The sequence below is a fragment of the Mandrillus leucophaeus genome, unplaced genomic scaffold, assembly GCF_000951045.1.
Source record: "Mandrillus leucophaeus isolate KB7577 unplaced genomic scaffold, Mleu.le_1.0 Scaffold432, whole genome shotgun sequence".
Lineage (NCBI taxonomy): Eukaryota > Metazoa > Chordata > Mammalia > Primates > Cercopithecidae > Mandrillus > Mandrillus leucophaeus.
The window spans coordinates 1181536-1201982 of NW_012104610.1; the positions used below are offsets into that span (position 1 = coordinate 1181536).

The 20447-nt window shown below is 49.2% G+C and overlaps 3 protein-coding genes across 7 annotated transcripts in view; 1 reads left to right on the top strand and 2 right to left on the bottom strand.

Moving 5' to 3' along the window:
• NUMA1 (nuclear mitotic apparatus protein 1) overlaps window positions 1-2062 on the top strand; it is an 84420-nt gene extending 82358 nt beyond the window's left edge. For both annotated transcript variants that reach the window (XM_011993689.1, XM_011993688.1), the window contains exons 24-27: window positions 97-273; window positions 576-692; window positions 818-1039; window positions 1390-2062. In XM_011993689.1, coding sequence (XP_011849079.1) covers window positions 97-273; window positions 576-692; window positions 818-1039; window positions 1390-1401 — 528 coding nt within the window. In that variant the 3' untranslated portion in view covers window positions 1402-2062. The remainder of the gene's footprint in view (window positions 1-96; window positions 274-575; window positions 693-817; window positions 1040-1389) is intronic.
• Window positions 2063-2717: 655 nt separating this feature from the next.
• IL18BP (interleukin 18 binding protein) lies at window positions 2718-6749 on the bottom strand. 2 transcript variants are annotated; one of them, XM_011993700.1, is made up of 7 exons: window positions 6275-6400; window positions 5925-6036; window positions 5301-5386; window positions 4713-4916; window positions 3944-4067; window positions 3714-3861; window positions 2718-3482 (listed from the first exon to the last, which is right to left on the bottom strand). In XM_011993700.1, the coding sequence occupies exons 3-7, from the start codon at window positions 5320-5322 to the stop codon at window positions 3357-3359; spliced, it is 624 nt and encodes a 207-aa protein (XP_011849090.1). In that variant the 5' UTR covers window positions 5323-5386; window positions 5925-6036; window positions 6275-6400; the 3' UTR covers window positions 2718-3356. The 2 variants fall into 2 exon arrangements, with proteins under 2 accessions (XP_011849090.1, XP_011849089.1); XM_011993699.1 differs by lacking the exon at window positions 5925-6036 and having other exon boundaries at window positions 6275-6749.
• Window positions 6750-7692: 943 nt separating this feature from the next.
• Window positions 7693-20447, bottom strand: part of RNF121 (ring finger protein 121) — a 73327-nt gene continuing 60572 nt past the window's right edge. For 2 of the 3 annotated variants that reach the window (XM_011993701.1, XM_011993702.1), the window contains 5 exons: window positions 17987-18094; window positions 14227-14347; window positions 10375-10508; window positions 9673-9774; window positions 7693-9123 (listed from right to left, as the gene is read on the bottom strand). In XM_011993701.1, the coding sequence (XP_011849091.1) occupies window positions 9003-9123; window positions 9673-9774; window positions 10375-10508; window positions 14227-14347; window positions 17987-18094 (586 nt within the window). In that variant the 3' untranslated portion in view covers window positions 7693-9002. Of the gene's footprint in view, window positions 9124-9672; window positions 9785-10374; window positions 10509-14226; window positions 14348-17986; window positions 18095-20447 lie in introns of all 3 variants that reach the window. The other variant, XM_011993703.1, reaches the window with a different exon arrangement.

Sequence of the window (20447 nt, forward strand, 5' to 3'; positions counted from 1 at the left end):
TAAATGGCGGGCAAGTGCAGAGTTCTGGGACAGCCCCAGGTCCTGCTCCATCTCCGCACAGCTACGGTCCACTGACCACCTCTTCCACCCATGCAGCCTTCCCTGAGCCTGGGCACCATCACAGATGAGGAGATGAAAACTGGAGATCCCCAGGAGACCCTGCGCCGAGCCAGCATGCAGCCAATCCAGATAGCCGAGGGCACTGGCATCACCACCCGGCAGCAGCGCAAACGGGTCTCCTTAGAGCCCCACCAGGGCCCTGGAACTCCTGAGGTAGGCTTCTGGGTGTTGCTCCAGCATTGTGCCCAGGTCAGGCCCAGCTCACCAAGGACTAAAGGGAGCCTTCCCTCTCTCCCCTTCTCCTTCCCTCACTTCCCCTTCTCCTTCTCTCTCTCCAAGGGTCTAACCCATGGATGGGAACTGTTGGGAAGGGAAGCCTCTGGCCCAGAGTTGGGTAGGGGAGCAGGTTGCACAAGTTGACTTACAAGGTCCACTCAGCTCTAAGAGGACAAGACACTTGGCTTCAGATGTGACGACTCTTGCTACTGTCTGCCTAACTGTCCTGTTCCCCATAGTCTAAGAAGGCCACCAGCTGTTTCCCACGCCCCATGACTCCCCGAGACCGACATGAAGGGCGCAAACAGAGCGCTACTGAGGCCCAGAAGAAAGCGGCTCCAGCTTCAACTAAACAGGTGAGGCTGGGGCTGAAGGGGGATGAAGCGACGCCCTGGCAGGACCTTGCTGGCAGAGTGTCACACAGCAGGCTGGCCTGGGAGGGCAGCATTGGGTCTCCCGGTCTGACAGCCCTTCCTTGCAGGCTGACCGGCGCCAGTCGATGGCCTTCAGCATCCTCAACACACCCAAGAAGCTAGGGAACAGCCTTCTGCGGCGGGGAGCCTCAAAGAAGGCCCTGTCCAAGGCTTCCCCCAACACTCGCAGTGGAACCCGCCGTTCTCCACGCATCGCCACCACTACAGCCAGCGCCGCCACTGCTGCTGCCATTGCTGCCACCACTGCCACCCCTCGAGCCAAGGGCAAGGTAGAGGCCACTGGCAGGATGGGGGAGGGAAACCTGATGAGAGCATGGGCACCCCCTAGACCGCCCCACGGAGTAGCATCCAAGACAGGCCCACGCCAGGCTGCAGGAGAGTGCAGGGTAAGAGGTGTCGCTGTCGTGGTAGCTACTCGTTACCAAGGAGAGAAGACAGATGGCCCCATTCTTATGGAGAGCACCCAGAGCTGCTCAGGCACAGCCAGCACCTGATAACCCCGGGGCTCACAAGGGAGGGGATCCAGATGGGGGCGTGAGAGCAGGAAGAGGTCTTCCGAACCTGTGGGTGCAGGCTGGCATTCCAGGTCCTCATCTGGCCTTGTGACTGTCTCTTTCAGGCAAAGCACTAAAGGGCCAGTACCAGTGAGTGGCCCCACCTGTGTCGCTGATGCTGACCTCACCTGGTCCTCCTTCTACTGTCCCTCTCAGTGCCTTCTCTCAGCTCCCAGGCCAACAGTAGCCAAACCCCTAGAGACAGTGATGCCTGCCCGCACCCTGACCTGGTCCCTGGACCTTCACTGGCAACTTCTCAGAGCTGGCCCAGGAGGCCTGAAGCATGGACAGTGTGGGCGCTCTCCCTACCTTGCCTCCTTTTTTCTTAAAGCAAAGTCACTTCTCCATCACAACCAGATTTGAGGCTGGTTTTGATGGCTGGGTCCTTGGGCCTGGCCAGTCTTCCTCTTAGCCTCTGGATCTAGAAGGGACCATAAGAGGAGTAGGCCCTGGTTCCTGCTCTCCTGGAGGCTGGGCCTAGCAGGGGCCCTCACTCTTGACGTCCAGGACTGGGTCTGACCTGGTGGGAGCACCTGCCAGAGGATGCTCTTTCCCAGGACGATGGGCCTGTGTCTCAGGAGTGGGGTTGGGGGACAGCCTTCAGCGGCAGCTCACACCCTACCTTCCCCAGACTTGCACTGGGGTGGGATTTGGAGTGATGGGAAGGTTTTTAAGGGCCGGGGATGGATCTTTTCTAAATGTTATTACTTGTAAATAAAGTCTATTTTTCTCCCGTGAGTACTGAATTGCTTTGATCTATGTGGGAAAAGGAGGGGAAATCTAGGCTCTTTGGAGCCTACCTTGTCCCCACTGAGTCTTTCAGACCACCTCCTTTCTCTCATCCCTTTTCCTGGAGGCGCATCTTTCCAGGCTCTTCCCAGTCTCCATTACTGGCCTCTGCTCCTGGGGAGCATTATGGGCTGTTCTCTCTTCTTTTTCAAGAGCCTGTGTACCCCTGAAGCAGGTTTTTTTTTTTTTTTTTTTTTTTTTTGAGACGGAGTCTCTCGCTCTGTCACCCAGGCTGGAGTGCGGTGGCCAGATCTCTGCTCACTGCAAGCTCCGCCTCTTGGGTTTACGCCATTCTCCTGGCTCAGCCTCCCGAGTAGCTGGGACTGCAGGCGCCCGCCACCTCGCCCGGCTAGTTTTTTGTACTTTTTAGTAGAGACGGGGTTTCACCGTGTCAGCCAGGATGGTCTCGATCTCCTGACCTCGTGATCCGCCCGTCTCGGCCTCCCAAAGTGCTGGGATTACAGGCTTGAGCCACTGCGCCAGGCCTGAAGCAGGTTTTGTCTTTAGCTTCTGTGTGGCAGTCCCTCTCTCCCATACTCCCTCCTGGGACAGGCAAAGTTCCTGCGAGTGGAACTGAAGCCTAAATGAACAGATGTCAGGATGCCTCTATTGAATAATCCTTTATGAGGACCCATGTGGGGATGACACAGATACAGTGTGGAGCCGAAGCAGCCACTGCCCCCATCCCTTCCCTGGATCAGTCCATTAGAGTGAAGGAAAACAACAAAAAAACATACAGCAAGAAGACATGAAGTCTGCAGAATGTGGCCAGAGCTGAACAAGGGTAACTTCATTGAAGAGGTGGCGTTTCAACCAGGCTTCAGAGTTCCCCTGCTGGGATGGTGAGGAAGACGGGACTAAATGAGCAGAGACATGGGAGTGGGAGCTGTCTGGGGAAAGCAAGAATAGTTGGAGGCGTCCGGAAAGTCATGTGGGAAATGTAGGTAGGGCCCTGGAGTGCAAGGCTAAGGCATCAACAGTCTTGGTGGTTTCTGAGCAGTACAGCAGTGTGAGGAGTAGGACGTTAGGAAAGCTAATGGGTAGGTAGAGAGAAAATGGCATGAGGAGGAGGAGGCATTATTATAAGGAGGCTGCGATTTTCCAGGTAGGTGGGAATGGAGTTGAAATTTGGTGAGAGAAGGGACCCAAAGCAGAGGAGGAGGGGGTGCGTTGCTCGCCCACACAGCCTGCAGGCAGTCAGGGACTGTTCACTTCAGGTAGACGGGTAGGACCCAGGCTCTGGTCAAGGTCGTGCTGCTGCTGGCCCTGTGCTGAGTCTTAACCCTGCTGCTGTGGGCTGCTGTGGCCCTGTGCTGTGGCTGGAGGGCAGGGCTTCTTGAGTGGGGGGCAAGGTTGTCCTCAGCCCAGCCTAGGGAAGTGAAGGCAGACAAGGATCAGGCCAAGGAAACAAGGGACATCTCATCACTTTGCGCCAGGCCACGCCTCCCCTGCCCAAGACCCAAGTTCTTTTTTGTCTGGCTGACCTTGAGGAATGCTGGGCATTAGTTTAGAGGCTGCTCTGGCAGAGCCCACCCTTTCCTCCCCACATATGGAAGAAGAGCTCCTCCTATTGCTGGAGGCCTCTCCTTGGGCTCCTCACCCAGAGCTGGGCCAGGATGACGTGACGCTGGACAACCTGTTCGGGGTCCATGAGCACACAGGAGAAGTTGGTGCTGTGCAGCGCAGGGGTCAGCTGCTCCAGCACCAAGGCCTTGTACAGCCGCGTACCTGTGCTCCCATGTTCCCGGCTGGAGCAAAGGGGAAGGAAAGGTCATGAGAGGGCCGCAGAAAAGGCCGCCTTCCCACCCACCTGGCTGCTGCGACCCTCACCTGGTGCTCCCCTCCCACAGCTGGCCTGGGAGGTGCTCAATGAAGGAACCATTGCCCAGCCAGTAGAGCATGCTGAAGTTGGGGAAGCGGCTGCAGGCCGTACAGGATAAGGTCAGCGTTCCATCTAGGGACACAGGCAGTAGTTAGCCCTTCCAAAGAGCAGGCCCTTCCCCTGCCCTGCCCTGCTGTGCCCTCCCTGCCAGCTCCCCTCAGTCCCCATGAATCTGGAACCTAGAGAACTGCTCTGCACACCACCCAGGTGGGAATGTCTGTTAAAGGGGAAGTGCAGTTGTCTCTGAGAGGCCCCAGCCCTAAACATGGGGGAATGTGAGGAAGGGCCCTTGGTTCACGTGATGACTCCTCTACTGAACCTGTCTCCTCAGGATGACCTTTTCTAGTGCCCAGCCTCGGTGACTTGGGAACCCAGGTGACAGAGGCAGTGCTGGATGGCTACTGCTCCTCTGAGATGGCCAGAGGCCCACAGGCTCTGGGTGGCGGGGCTGGCCTTGGAGTTCACTGCAACCAAGGCTCTGGGAGGTCTGTGACCATTACTTATGTCTTGAGTTCTCTGTCCTACTTCATAGGGAGCATCTTGGGAGCTGTGCTAAGCCTGCACCCATGACAGTGGGTTGGGGAGGGAGAATGGTGCATGCTCAGTCCAGCTGGCCCAGCTGGTGGTGCATGGCAGAAGGGGGCTGGCACTCAGGAGTCAACCCGACCCTGGGAACCTCTGTGCCCATAGCCCACCCTTGACCACTGTGCTTCTTACTCAGTGGCACTTCCACCTCTGGCCAGGTCACTTCCAATGCTGGACACTGCTTAGCTGCTGGGAACACTGGGGGCTGGCAGGGGCAGGGGTCCTTTGTGCTTCTAGATGAGGCAGTGGCAGCTGTGGTGGTCTGCGAGACAGGTGTGGCTCTGACCAGAAGAGTGATGATGTGGGCACACAGCAGGACCCACAAGAAGCTGAGGTCTGAGGAAAGGACAGTCACAGGTCAGCGGCTGGGCTGCCTGGGAATGCTCAGCATCCTGGCTCATATCTGGACTGGAGACAGAGTGGGCTGCCCGGGTAAGGATGTAACTCCAGCCCAGAGATGTCTGGGCTCTAGCCAGGGAATCAGAGTGGGAAGAGGAGCCCCTCAGCACCCACCCCTTTAGCCCCTTATTGAATAGAGTACAGAGGAGCTTTAGAATGGAGCCAGAGCCACAGCATTCGCCCAGGTTCTTAAAGCAGCAGCACCAGGTTTGTTGGGTGGTGTTTGCCTTGGGCTGTGAAGGCTCCTGGTTAGCCCATTGCTCCATTCTGTTCATAGACCTCACCCTACCCCTCCTGCCCATGCGTAGCCCCAAGGCCTACCTGGTGTCCAGTTGTGTCTCATGGTCACGATGCATGTGTCAGGAGCTGGTGAGCTGGCTCTTTTATCTGTGACAATGGCCTCTTCTCTGGTGAAAGGTGGGGGAGGAGAATGGTAAACCACTCCCGCTTTTTCTCAGTAGCTGGCTTTTCCTCCCGTAGCATAGCCTGGAGCTCTTTCAGCACTCAGAAACAGAGCTGGGGGGTCATCAAGTGACAATCTTTCCCCACGCCAGCTCTCAGGACCACAAATGGTTATAAGATGCTTACCTAGTCCAATCTTACCCCTTCATTAGGGAAAGCAAAATTGAGACCCAAAGAGAGAATATGGACTCACCCAGTCACACAGGGAGGCAGTGCTCTCTCCAGCACCAGAGCTGCTTCTGGGAAGGGCAGGATGCCGAGCAAGCCTTCTGGGAAAGCACTGCCCCCATCCTCTTATTTCACTTTCACTTTTTAACCAGGGAATCCTGAGCAGCTGTTACACCTCTGCTTTAGCCAAAGTTCAGTGGCCAGAAACCTTCAGTTCTTGAGACCCCTACTCTCCAGACACCAGACTGGGATCTCTAACCTACCCCCACGCCACCCCCAGGGTCACTAGGTGTGAACTAGGTAAGAGTCTCTCACAGATCAATTCTGCCCCATCCAAGTGTCAGGACTTTGGTGTTCACCTCCCCTCTTCACAGCCAGGTCTTTGTTTCCATATGAACAGGCATCTGCTTCCTCCTTCACCTTCACACTAATATTCAAGGGGACAACTTTCCTAGGCACTGGGGACCCCAAGTTGGACCCTTTGAGGCTCAATGCCATACCAGCCCATCCACATCCTGGCCTTTCCCAGGCTCCCCACTCCCCCAGCCACCAGCCCCAAGGTCGGCTGCAACTCCCTGCACCCACCATCACACCCTCCGTCTCTCATCCTAGCCCCTCTGGCCAGAGCTACAGGTCTAGGTTCACTAGTAGTTCCAGACTCCTACCTGGCTTCCGAGAGGTCCTGAAGAAGCTTCCTTTCCAGAAGCTCCCCTCTAGGAGCTCCAAGACTCAAGTTAGCTGTGTCTAGCTGCATGTACACCCACCACAGGAAATACACCGAGCGCACTTCCCCCTTGTCTGTAGAACTCTCACGGCCAACCCAGGAACTGGTACACAAGCTCGAGAGCCAACCCTAACAGGAGGGAAGGGCGGACACTTCCCGGGGAAAAGGCGGACTGGTTCAGCACTGGCTCCGGCAACAGAGGCTACACCAGAATATGAATCTGGTCACTGATGGGACAAATGGTGCTGGGGCTGCGGGAGGGCCAGGTTTCAGGGTGAGGCGTGTGAGGAACCTAGGATGCTAAATCTAAGGAGGTTCCCTCTCAGGGTCATGCAGTTATCCATGGAAGCAGAAAGACCAGGGCTGGGTGATCCAATGTGCATGCATACATTAAGTGTGGACAGGAGCTGCACGTCTGAGGTTTGTGACTCCTGTGATCAGGAGGGTGCAAGGGCTGGTGACAGAGCCAGGGAGGCCCACAGATGGAACTGGGTTTGGTGGATGCATCAGGAACACAGTCAGCTGTGATCTCAAGTTTCTTGTAGAAAAACCAGATTCATATTCCTAATTTAGACATAGGAGACTACAAGTCACATCCTTCTTCTCTAGGTATCCAGTTCACGTTTTTCCTCCTCTCAATTCCTCCCCCTACCTCTTGCCCCAGGGGCTTCTAGCACGTAAGATGCAGGGGAAATTCCTCCCAGGAACACCAGCATCTCCAGGAATTAGGTCAGGAGGCAAGGCTGCCTGGGGTTTCTGAGAGACACAGTCCAGTGGGGGATGGTAGGAAGAGACAAGAGGACTCTGCCTTTAGTGGAACCAAGGCCAGAGTTGGGCCAAGGGGAGGTCAAGGGACTCAGGACTGTTACACATGAAAAGAGCTTTGGACAGCCTGGCCTCGGCTTCTCACCTGAGCCTGACATGGGGGTGGGGGAAAAAAGTGAAAGGGTGATCCCTGGGTCCTTTGACCAGCCCCATTCCCCTCTCTGAGGGGAGCAGCCCCACAGGTGGCATAAGCAGCAGAGTACCATGGGAAGCCACAGCTGGGGAAGAGAAGCCGAGGTTGAGTATGGCCCTAAGGAAGGCAAGTGGTGGCAGGACACTGGCCTCAGGCAGTGAGAACATAGAGCAACCTCAGTCTGAAAGCAGGCCCAGTGATGCCCCAGGCCCCCTTAGGCCACAGGACAGGAGCCTGGCATTCCACCACTCCTAGGGATGTCGGCAGGGGAACAGCCAGGAACAGCAGAAAGGCAGGCCCAACCATCCCCAGACCCTCAGGTCTCAGATGGGGGTTAGCAAAGGCAAGACACCCCTGGAGACCCCAGGGAAAGAGGTGGGAAGAAGAAAGCAAGATAAATGTTCAGCTTTCCAACCCAGCTCATGGAGCTTTATTCAGACGGGAGTGACAACATCCTGCTTGGTTCTTGCTGCCCTTGAAGGAGCAGGCCCTACTGGGTCATATTCCCTAGAAACCCAATGCCAAAGGCTCATGTTTGACCTCCCACTTTATTCACGTCGCCTAGTACTAGGGCTGGGGCCTTCCTAGAAGCCCCCTCTCAGAACCTGTACTCACTTGGGCCTTATCCCTCTACCCACCCACCACTCTTGTTGGCAGGCCCAGGGAGGACCCATGAATGACAAAAATCATGTAGGGATATTCCCTGGACTGGGAATCCCCTGCCAGCTTCAAGGGCATATCATCTGACACAGGGAGAAGCTGACATCTGTCATATTCTTCTGCATCACGTGCACACACACACACAGACACACACACATGCATACGCACTCTTAGGCTTTCAAGAAAGAAGTGATGTGGCAGAGTGACCGCTGGCACGTGTCACCACTCCACTGAAGGATCCACTGAAGAATGAGCTTGCACAAGGGGCCGTCAGTCATGGCTGCCAACAATTGCCCCACAGCCCAACTATATGACCTCTATTCTTGGCTGACCACAGCCCTGCCCATGGGCAAGTATCCATGGTGCTGATTCTTCCAGTTGTCCCAAAACAAATCTTCAATGAATTCTGAGGCCCCAAGGCTTCCCTTTTTGGACAAGTCACTGATAAGGTTCCATGCCTCAACCGGCCTATAGCTCCTGGACAGGGGGAGACAGAGTCAGACACAACACCTGTTCTGTTGTCCCAGACAGTGGGGGAGGGAGGACACTTGGGGCCTCAGTGCTCACCCGTGGCACCAGCCTGAGTACATTAGCTCTTCTATACTAAGTGCACCAGGCTTGAGCCCCACACAGGGAAGAAGGGAATGGGTGGGCTGAGGTCTTCAGCTACCTGGGAGCCCAGCAGTGTTCTCGGCCAGAGATGAGAAGGCTCCTTTAAACCAAAAATGTCAAGGCTCTGCCCCCACCCTGCTTAGGCAGGGAGGGTGAAGCCTGGAGGGGGGCAATTCCTATGCTCCACAATTAAAAAAAAAAAAAGTTTTTAAAATATATTCATCAAAATAGTTTTCTTTTAAAAAGCCCCCCACTGCTGATAGCCCCACTGGCTGGGTCTCCATCATAACCCTCCCCAGTCCGACACAACCGGAGGGGTCCTGAGTGGCCCAAGCGCCCCTTTGAGTCTTTCCCACCCAGGAGGTCTTTGTGGGCAGGGAGGAGAGTGCCCTGAGCTCCACGGCGTGTGGGGTGGGTTCTCCACTGATGCTCTTCGTCACTATTCCAGGCCCAGAATGTAGTTGATGCCTTGGACTAGGCCAATGATGACAGGCTGCCAGGCTACCAAGTATCGAAGCCAGTCCAGCAGTTGCCCATACATGACGTGAGGCCTCTCCCAGCTGTCAGTGTGTTAAAGAAAAGAGGCTCTGTGCAAGAGCTGCCAGGAGTGATCTAGCATGGGTGGTGGGGCTCCCTGGGTCTGCCCCACCTTCCAGCTGCTCCACAGCCTAGAGGAATGGAGGCTTTCTGGAAGGGCCCAGCCTCACTTCCTACTCAGCCTACTCCCAACTTTGCCCTCCCCCTCCTCTTCCTCCTCACAGCCTGTCCGTTGGAGTAGAGCTGAACGCAGAGAATGCAGGAGGCAAACAGAGGGGACTGGTACGGGAGGCAGGGCAGCCCCAAGAGAGGTAGAGAGAGAAATCCTAGTTCCCCACGACTAACATGCAGGGATGGCCTCCAGTAACACATTCTCTAAGAAGGAACTGCCAGTGTAAGAAAACACAGCCTAAGGCTGACACAAATCTATCTGTCCGTGACAATGGCTGCAAGGAGGCTGAGAATAGGTTGAGGGCAGAAGTGAGGGCCCCAGGAGGACCCAAATGCAGGTCACACTGTCCAGTACTTTCTTCCCACAGCCCACTCCCAACAAGGACCCCAATAAAGGATACGGATTGCTGAACATCCTCTTGAGGTCTACCTTCTCTTTGCAGTAGGGACACGTCTGCTTCTTTCCCACGATGCACCAGCCGCGGATGCAGAACTCGTGGAAGCTGAGCACCGCTGGTCAAGGGAAATGGTGAGAGCCAGGGCGGCACTCCAGCCCCAGGCCAGTCTTTAAAAGATTCAAATCCTGCCTTCACGCTTTATCAGCTCTGTAATGTTGGGCAAGTCCCTCTGTCTGAACCTGTTTCCTCACATGTAAAGTAAGGATAATGATCCCTGTCTCACAAGATTGTTATGGGGCAAAATGGAGAGGACACATGGCTCTCTCAACATAGGCACAGAATGGGAGCTGGGTAAATACATGATAAATATTAGAAGTGTTATTCAGAATAGGGGATTTGATGCTAAACTGAGGGATCCCATTAGAGGGTCCTCTTCCCCTGTGACTGGTCAGATCTCAGGTCAGCTAGCATAGCCTCACTAGCTACAGCCTCAGGTTCCTCTCAGACTCAGCCAGGCTGTAACCACTGTTTACCTAAGAGTGGCTCTGATCTGTGGAAAAGCGCAGGGAAGGCAGCCCTCTCGTGGCTCTCCTACACTCAAGGGTCTGGACAGCACACCTAGGGTCATGACCACCCCCTTTCTCTCCCTCACTGGAGTGTGCAGGTTGCAGGAGAGATGTGGCCCAGGAGCTCGAGGCAGGATACACATGATTGCAGGACAGCCTATACGTGTTCTCAATGATCCCCTCTTCACTGACGTCCACAAAGATCTGCTGCCCACACACAGCACACACGCTGTCTGAAAGATGTTTGGTAGGCATGCCCGACTCGCTGTAGAACTGAAGGAGAATAGCAGGAAGGAAAGATAGGAAAAGCTGTGAGAAGCAGCCAAAGTAGGAAGCTCCACAGAAGCCTCAGGACTTCTAGAGAGGAGGCACAGTGGCAGGGGGAGGCCTATAGTTAGAGGACATCTTTTTTTTTTTTTTTTTTAACTGTTTAGAAAAGGTCATCTTTTACAAGTCAAAATGACATCATCTTTGCTGGGCAGATGGGGAGAAGTGACCGGACTAGAGACAGTTGGGAAGTTAGATGTAACAGGACCTGTAGACTGGGCTAGATCAGCACCAAAGAATAAGGGAAAGAGGAGGGAGAAGGACTCGGGGCTGGTGATCAGGAGCTGTGTCAGGCAAGCCATTCTGTCGCTAGACTATGGTTCCATCAGAAATGGGAGAGCAACATTCTCCAACATTTAAAACAGTGAAATATTAAGTGCCATGTTGGTTTGGTGACAAGGGCATTCTCAGACATCTGTGGCAGCAGCAAAAGGGGTTCAAGCCTTTTGGATAGCATTTAGCATGGTGTCTCAAACTGCTGCACCTTTTGACCCATTAATCTCACTTCAAGGAATTTAAAGAAATAAGAGGAAGTGTCAAAAAAGTTTCACGAATACAGGTATTCACTTAAGCATTATCATAACTAAGAAAGTAGAGTTTGGCATGTCCTCAAAAAGTTAAACATAGAATTACCAAATGACTGAGCAATTCCATTCTCGGTAAAAACCCAAAAGATATGAACTAGGGACTAAACACACTTAAACGCCAGTGCTCACAGCATTACTCAGAGTAGCCAAAAAGTGGAAACAACCCAAGTGCCTATCGACAGATAAATGAATAAACCGAATGCGGTGTCACACACAATGGAATACTATTCAGCCATAAAAAGGAATGATACATTCTATACACAGATGAACTCTGAAAACACTACGCTAAGTGAAAGAAGCCAGAGACAAAGGCACAAATCTTGTATGATTCCATTTACAAGAAATATCTACAACAGGCATGTTCATAGAGATGGAAAGTATATTAGAGGTAAACCAGGGGCTGCGGGGAGGGGTAATGAGGAGTTACTGCTTAATGGGCAGAGTTTGTTTGGGATGATGAAAAATTTGGAATTAGACAGTGACAATGTTGCAGAATTCTGCAAATGTAATTAAGGCACTGAACTGTATACTTCAAAATGGTGAAAATGGTGACATGGTCTAGAAATCTCTTCTGGGGAGTAAACTGGTTAAAGGAAGATCCAATGTCTACATAAATAGGTAAGAGGGAAATGAAGGTAAAACACAAGACAGTTGTTCAAAAAGGAACCTAATAAACTGTTTATAAAGTGATCCAATGTACTGTTTTCAGTTTGATCCAGTAGAGAAAAAAATTAGAATATTCCCATGATACCGAGAGACAAAGTCCCTGGCCTTAAATGGTACTAGATTAAAGTTACCCAAGGTGATGGAAATACTCCTTCTTGGGGTGGGGTCTTGGGGGATGACACTGAGACAGAGAGCACCTCTGTATTGCTTAAATAATTACAAAGAGAACATATTACTTTTATAAACAGCAAAACAACAAAGATATATTTCCATTCTGAAAAAAAAATAGAAATATTTACTTGCGTTTCTCAGATTGGTTGTTAATTTACCCATATTTCAGCATCTCTTCGTGATGTCCACCTGCTCCTCTTGCAGCATTTCCTATCTCAGTGAAAGGTACTACCATCCAAGCAGTTGCCGAATCAGAAATCTCAGCTTAGAGACCTACATTTCTTTCATATTTTTCCCTTCAGTCTTCAGAACCAAACTATATCTAAGTCCTGTTAACTTACCTCCAAAATACTTCTCCAATACAGTATGTCCTCTCTTAACTTCATTGATAGTTTCTTGGAAACTGTGACTTTACGTGAAACGACATATAACAAAACCAATTATACCACTGGCTAATTGATGAGTTCAGTTCCTGTGTCATATTTCTGTCACAAAGACATCACCAAACCTCTATTTAAGAGATACCAAATTGTCTCTTAAATAAAGACTCAAAACACTTTTAATATTAAATGTTGAAATGAAATGTGTAGCTTTACACATAAAGATTAATAAAGCAAGTATGAAAACTTCCCCAATTTTTGGTAAAGCAGTGAGTGACAGTGGCTGTTGTTGTAGCGGTTGTGGGTTAAGTCAAGGAATAAAAGTTCACAAAGTAAAAATTGTAAGGAGCAACTCCTACCACTGTGCAGTTCAAAAACAATAACCAAATATGGACTAGGCACTTTTGTGCCCCATCATTTATTGTTGTGCCTTTGCATGATTATTGTACACTTTGTGAATTTTTACTTATTTAGAGACAACATCTTGCTCTGTTGCCCAGGCTGGAGTTTGGTGGCACAAACAAGCTCAAGGCAGCCTTGAAACTCCTAGGCTCAAGCGACCTCCCACCTTGGTCTCCGAAGTAACTGGGACTACAGGCATGTGCCACCACGCCCGGCTAATTTTTTTTTTCTCATTTTTTTGTAAAGATGGGGTCTCACTATGTTGCTCAGGCTGGTCTTGAACTCCTGGGCTCAAGCAATCTGCCTGCCTCGGCCTCCAAAGGGAGCCACTGTGCCCAGCCCCTCCCAGGACTTTTAGTATAAAAATCAAAATCCTTAATTTGGCCTACAGGCTTTTTTCTAGTCTAGTCACTACTCCAGACACTTCTTGGCCATACAACCGCACTGGTCTTAGTTCCTCAAAAACACCCACACTATCTCCCACGATAGGACTCTTACGAATGCTCTTTTCCTCTGCCTGGTTCTCACTAATCCACTTAACTCCTACTCATTGTTCAAGTCAACTTCATAGTCACTTTTTCAAGGAAGCCATCTTTGAGCCCCGAGACTAGGTCAAATGACATTACTACATGTGTTCACAGCATCATGAACCTTTCCTACATAATGCTTATTAAAGTTGTAATTTTATTTTTATCTGTGTTTGTTACTGTAATAGCCATCTCTCCCACCCAGTTTATCTGGGCAAAAACAATGTTTATTTTTGTACACTTTTGTAATTCGGACACATAGCTATGTGTCTAGACACATAGCAGGCATTACAAAGTATTTACTGAATGAATGTTAACTTCCTGCTGGATAAAGTGGCTCCTTCCTATAATGGCCCTAAAGAGAAAAATTACAGTTACATCTGAGATTTGGCTAATTTTTTTTTAAAACAATTTCAACTTTTATTTTAGATTCAGAGGGTACATGTGCAGGTTTGTTTCATGGGTATACTGCGTGATACTGAGGTCTGGGGTACGAATGATCCTGTTGCCCATGTAGTGAGCATAGTACCCAACAGATAGTTTTTCAACCGTTGTCCCCACTCCCTCCTCCTCTAGTAGCCCCCAGTGTCTATTGCTGCCATCTTTATGTCCATGAACACCCAACGTTTAGTTCCCACTTATAAGAAAGAACATGCAGTATTTGGTTTTCTGTTCCTACATTAACTGGTTTACACTAAAGGCCTCCAGCTAGCATGTTGCTGCAACGGACATGGTTTTATTCTTTTTTATGGCTGTGTTGCTTTCCAAACTTTAAGGAAGGAATGTCCATGCACACGCACATCTTGAAGGATTTTATTTGGCTTATCTCACCTCTTAGTGCCTTTCTCGTCCATTAAACAAGTGACGTCAACTTGAACAATTTGGAGGTGTCAAGAGTCTATTAAGGATTTAAGAACCCGGATGAACTCACCCCTATGGTAGATGCCATGTAGTCTGCACACATTTCTGCAAAGTCCCGTTCAAGAACTCCATAGTAGAGGCCATAGAAGAGAAGGGAGATGCCAAAGTCCATGGCATCTTCTGGTTTGATCCTGCAAGGGAAGTATTAGAGCTAGAAAGACCCACCCTGAGACATATCTTCTTTGGATTACTACTCTGGGACACACAAAGCAGGGCCCAAAGCGAGAAGGTCCAAAGGCTAAAGCAAGTGTGGGCAAACTATGACCAAATCCAGTCTGCTGCCTATTTTTATATGGCCCATGAACACCTCTTGAGGAGGCTAGCACTGTAGGCTGCAAAGACCAAGCTACAGTATCCCCTCCTACCCCTTTTTCTCACTCTGCGCTTAGTCCTTGCCTCCCCTAACTGGTGGCAATGACTTGCAGCTGCCCAGGACCTGGGCTCCTTGGGACCTACCTGTTGGGAACTCCACTGTTGGTAAGTGCCGGACATTAAGTGAGCTGCCTTGCTGAGCTGTCTCTCCTCCAGCTAGCCACCCAAGTTGAAACAGCTGAGCTATCCATAAGGAGGAAAGGGCATGCCAGAAATCTGGGTGTCACTGGAGCAGAGAGTGAAAATTATCCCAGTGGCCACATGCCCCTCCTTCTGAGATTGTCTCGGCTTATGACAACTGAGCACAAAGCATGCTCACTACCTGAGACCCGGCCCCCTCCCCAGGCAAACAGGGTGGAACAGGGTAGGAGCTTTCCCTCTTGTACCAGGCTAGAGTGCAGTGGCTCACTGCAACTTCCACCTCCTGAGTAGTGGGTTCAAATGATTCTCTTGCCTCAGCCTCCTGAACAGCTGGGACTACAGGCATGTGCCACCACACCTGGTTAATTTTTGTACTTTTAGTAAGAATGAGGTTTCACCATGTTGGCCAGGCTGGTTTTGAACTGACCTCAGGTGATCCACCTGCCTTGGCCTATAGTCCTATTGTCCCATAGGACCTGAAATATTTACTATTTGGACCTTTACAGAAACGGCTTTGTCAAACACAGGTTTAGAAAAAAAAAAAGATAAAATTAGTAAATATTTATTAATATACAGTAGTTATTATAAAATTATAAACTACATATATAAATAATCTGTATCATGTCATCAAAGTTAAATTTTGGTCCAAGTCTATTTAACAAGAAGGATAAAGATCTTGCCTATAACATTAGAAGGTTTAATAATTCCAAGGACCAACAATGTGCAACCTTGAGTCTATAAATCTTTGTTATAGAAAATTATCTTTGTTAAAATATTTGTACAAAGAACCGTATGTATTTGCTTAGTTACAAATTATATTTATATACAAAGTTGCATTTGCTTATGAACCTTGAATATTTAACTCACTAGAAATCATTGATCTTACGCCAATTAATTTGATCAGTAGCACAAAAATGATCAAGATTCTCAATTCTGTTTTCCTCATTGTAGAATTTAGGCAAGTAAAAAGAAACTGTAATTACAGAAGAATTATATTTAAAACATAATGCAGAGGCCAGGCGTGGTGGCTCACGCCTGTAATCCCAACACTTGTGGGAGGCCAAGGCAGGTGGATCACCTGAAGTCAGTTCAAAACCAGCCTGGCCAACATGGTGAAACCCCATCCTTACTAAAAATACAAAAATTAACCGGGTGTGGTGGCACACGCCTGTAGTTCCAGCTATTCAGGAGGCTGAGGCAGGAGAATCATTTGAACCCGCTACTCGGGAGGTGGAGGTTGCAGTGAGCCACTGCACTCTAGCCTGGGCAATAAAGCATGACTCCATCTCAAAAAAAAAATAGAAAAAAAAAACCCATAATACAGAATCTTGATTTTTTTGTTTAACCATACAGGTTAGAAAGTTTCCAGGAGATATCTGTTTTCTTCGACAAGATGTGTTTGACTCTACAGTGATGAATTCATCTAAACCCTTCAGGAGCCTGTTTATTCTTTCAGCCTGTACTACCCCTGGAAGAAAGAATTTCATGAGTGTGCTCTCACTATATAAAATAGGATTTATTTTATTTATATTTTTTTTCGAGATGGGGGTCTCCCTTTGTCACCTGGGCTGGAGTGCAGTGGCACAATCATAGCTCACTGCAGCCTTGAACTTCTGGGCTCAAGCAATCCTCCCGCCTCAGCCTCCTGAGTAGCTGGGGATACAGGTGCACGCCACTACATCCAGCTAATTTTCTTTTCTTTTTTTTTGGAGTTGAGGGTCTCAATATGTTGCCCAGCTTGGTCTTGAACTCCTGGCCTCAAGCAGTCCTCCTGCCTCAGCCTCCCAAATAGCTGGGATTACAAGTGAGAGCCACCACACCTGGCCAGGATTTATTTTTACTTGTCCTAAAATAAACTCCTTTCAGAGACTCCTGCCTACAATATAACTAGGCTCAGGGAAAAGGCCAGTAATCATTCCATTCATTATCTTAAATTTGAATCCTAAATCTCTAGCTTCAGTGCACTGTCCTAGGCTTAGGGCTCCTCGTGATCCACTGTCCACAGCCAACAGTATTTCATCCAAGAAATCATATTTCCACCCTCATCTGCCTCCCTGACACACTGTACGCTCCAGTCTTTGAGCTCAGGATTTCTTGGCACCTGACTCAATTCGGGGTAGGAAGACCTGTAAGCTAACAGAGATCTTCTGGAAGGCTTATGACAACTGAGGCAACAGCCAAAATTCCATTCCTAGGAATGCACCCTTAGGAAGCAACAGAGCAGCGTTATCTATGATGGTACTAAATTGAAACAACCTAAGTGCCCAAAAATGAAGCAGGACTTAACATCCACGGCTTAACTTTCTACAACTGTTTCCTGAGAAATCTTGTCGAATGTCAGCTATATGACAGGAAACACTAATTATGACCTGTGATTAGTACAACACATCTGGACTGGGACATTCTTGAAACTGGATGTGTTCCTGCGGGAATGGGGCTCCTAGGCCAGGGTGGCTTCCACACCGGTCTGTGTCATCTCATTCCCTCACACCTAAGCTCTGAGTCTACTGTGAAGACTGCAGACACTGCTCTGCACTATCTTTTTGTTTTGTATCCTTCTAAGTCAAATCTGTTGCTAGCTGTAGCCAACCATGGTCATGTAGGTTGATGGTCTAGCCCAAGAGTCAGCAAACTTTTCCTATAAAGGGCCAGATGGTAAATATTTTAGGTTTTGTAGCCCATATGATCTTTATCATGACTATTCAACTCTGCTGTTTTAGTGGAAAAACAGCCACAGGCAATATATAAATGAATGAGCATGACTATGTTCCAGTAAAACTTTATTTCATAATAACAGGTTGTGGGCTATTTGGCACAGAGGGCTATTTGGCACAGAGGGCACAGTTTGCCAACCCCTGGCCTGGTTGAACATAAGGCCATTCATGCAGAGTGGATGTTGCAAATGAACAGTACACACCGATGAGAAAAACAGCTCTGTTAAAGTGACAGAATTATGGATAGCAGGTTATAATAACTATTATGCTTACTTTGGTTACTAGACATTTCCACTAAAATATAAAGCCTTGGAAAATATAAAATGATTTAGGACTTTGACACTGTATATATTCAGACATTCCTTGCTTTCTGCCAGCACAAATCATGGAGAGCCTGTCTTCGCCCATTCCTCCACAGCACCCAAGTCTCCTATCCTGGATATTATGTCCCTCCTGTTAATAACCACGACTTGCAGCAAGAGGTACATCTCAACAGCCACTCTTCCCCAAACTCCAGCAAAAACAAAAACAAAGGGTACTCACTTGAATAATAAGTTAAGACCAAAGAGGGTAAACATGACAGCCATGTAGCCAACGATGCCAGTGGCATAGCTGATTTTATAGATTAGCAGGAACCACTTATAAACCAACCTGGGGAAAGGAGAGAAAGTTAGTGCAGCTGACACAGAGATTCTGGCCTCAGTGGTCACTGGATCACCAGAATCCTTTATTGTCACATCAATGGGGACACCACGGTCTTTGCTCAGGACTTACTGAGCAACTTCAGTTACTATTCAAAGCTGCTCACTCCCTTAACTGCAGAAATGCCTCCATATATTCGAGAAGTAGTACTTCTTTGTATTTTCCTTTTTTTTTTTTTTTTTTGGAGATGGAGTCTTGCTCTGTCGCCTAAGCTGGAGTGCAGTGGCGCGACCTCGGGACACTGCAACCTCTGCCTTCCGAGTTTGAGCAATTCTTCTGCCTCAGCCTCCTGAGTACTGGGACTACAGGTGTCCACCACCACACCTGGCTAATTTTTATATTTTTTTAGTAGAGATGGGGTTTCACCACATTGGCCAGGCTGGTCTCGAATTCCTGACCTCATGATCTGCCTGCCTCAGCCTCCCGAAGTGCTGGGATTACAGGCGTGAGCCACCACGCCCGGCTGTGCTTTGTATTTTCATGGTCTCAGACCAAGGAAAAGATTCCTAAAAAGGCAGTTTCTGCCTCACAGAAGGAGCACAGCTGACCTTAGACAGCTATGTCACCTCAAATGAGGAAGTAAAAAGTATTAAACACAACTATGCTCAGAAGATTAACAGGCAGGAAGGCTAGTTGTTCAGAAACAGAAATCAAGAGACGAATCCGAGGTAGAATGAGCTACAGGTTTTTTGTACCTGGGCCTGGTTAGTCTGAATACAGCTTTGCTCCTATCCACAGGCCAAAAATGAAATGATGTATAATGAATTTGCTTCTGAAATGAATTTTCTTCTGAGGGAGAAGAGAAAGGAGAGAGGCACTTAAAAAGTACCTTTTGAGTTGGATACAAGTGTGTGGTGGTAGTGAAGTAGAATGGGGTTGTTCATGCTCCTGAAGGAGGAGTAGTGTGCCCCAGGAGCCAACGAAGAACAGCGTACAATCTAATTGATGGATCTCAGCTACTAGACTCAGCAAGAAAGACGGTTTCCTGAATGAACCAGGGCCTTTTTTTTTTTTTTTTTTGGCTAGAGACAGGGTCTTCTTGCAATGTTGCCCAGGCTGGCCTCCAACTCCTAGGCTCAAGGGATCCTCCCACCTCAGCCTCCCTGGGATTACAAGCATAAACCGCTGCTGCTTGGCCAAACCAGAGCCTTTTAAATGCTACAAGAGTGGGTTCCCGTCATCAGGAGCCACTACTCTATCTCTGATGGGAGCTAATGAACAAGTTAGCAATCTGCCTGAATAACCAGCACAAGTCTGTGTGGTTCCTGAGAGCTGACTAGGTTACTACCAACCCTGCTGAGCCCTAGGGAGGAAAGTCAAGGTCCTTCTCTGCCCGTGCCTACTTGCTGTGGCCAGGCAAGTGGTGATGGTTTCTCAGGCTAGGGAAAGGACCCAAACATCTTCCTTCTAGTGCTGTCTTAAAGAATACACACAGTTCCATTCTCCAGGGTTTGCACTGATCATAAAGGAGAGAGACATAGTGAAAGGGACATGAAATTTTAGGTCAAAAAACTCAATATGGATTAAGTGATGTTTTAGTAGCTGGGTAACCTCAGATAAGTCAAATCACCTCTTTGAGACAAGAGAGGTGTATGGAGCCCATTTCCTGGTATATAATACATGTTCATGAAATGCTGCATGTATAGTACAAATAAGGATGTTTATGAAAGTGCTATGAGGGCAGGCACAATGGCTCACACCTGGAATCCCAACACTTTGGGAGGCTGAGGTGGGAGGATTCTTTGAGTTCAGGAGTTCGAGACCAGCCTAGGAAACTCAGTGAGACCTTGTCTCTACTAAAAATAAAAATAAAAAAATAGCCAGGCAAGGTGGAGCATGCCTGTAGTCCCAGCTACTCCAGAGACTGAGATGGGAAAACTGGTTGAGCCGAGGAGGATGAGGCAGCAGTGAGTTGTGATCACGGCACTGCACTCTAGCCTGGGCGACAGAGTGCGACCTCATCTCTGTTTTTAAAAAGTGCTTTGAAATTGTAAAGCACTATCAAATGTTAGTTACAGGGCCGGGCATGGTGGCTCACATCTGTAATCCCAGCACTTTGGGAGCCCGAGGCAGGCAGATCACTTGAGGTCAGGAGTTTAAGACCAGCCTGGCCAACGTGGTCTCTACCAAAAATACAAAAAAAAACCAAAATTAGGCTGGGCGCGGTGGCTCAAGCCTGTAATCCCAGCACTTTGGGAGGCCAAGACGGGTGGATCACGAGGTCAGGAGATCGAGACCATCCTGGCTAACATGGTGAAACCCCGTCTCTACTAAAAAATACAAAAAACCAGCCGGGCGAGGT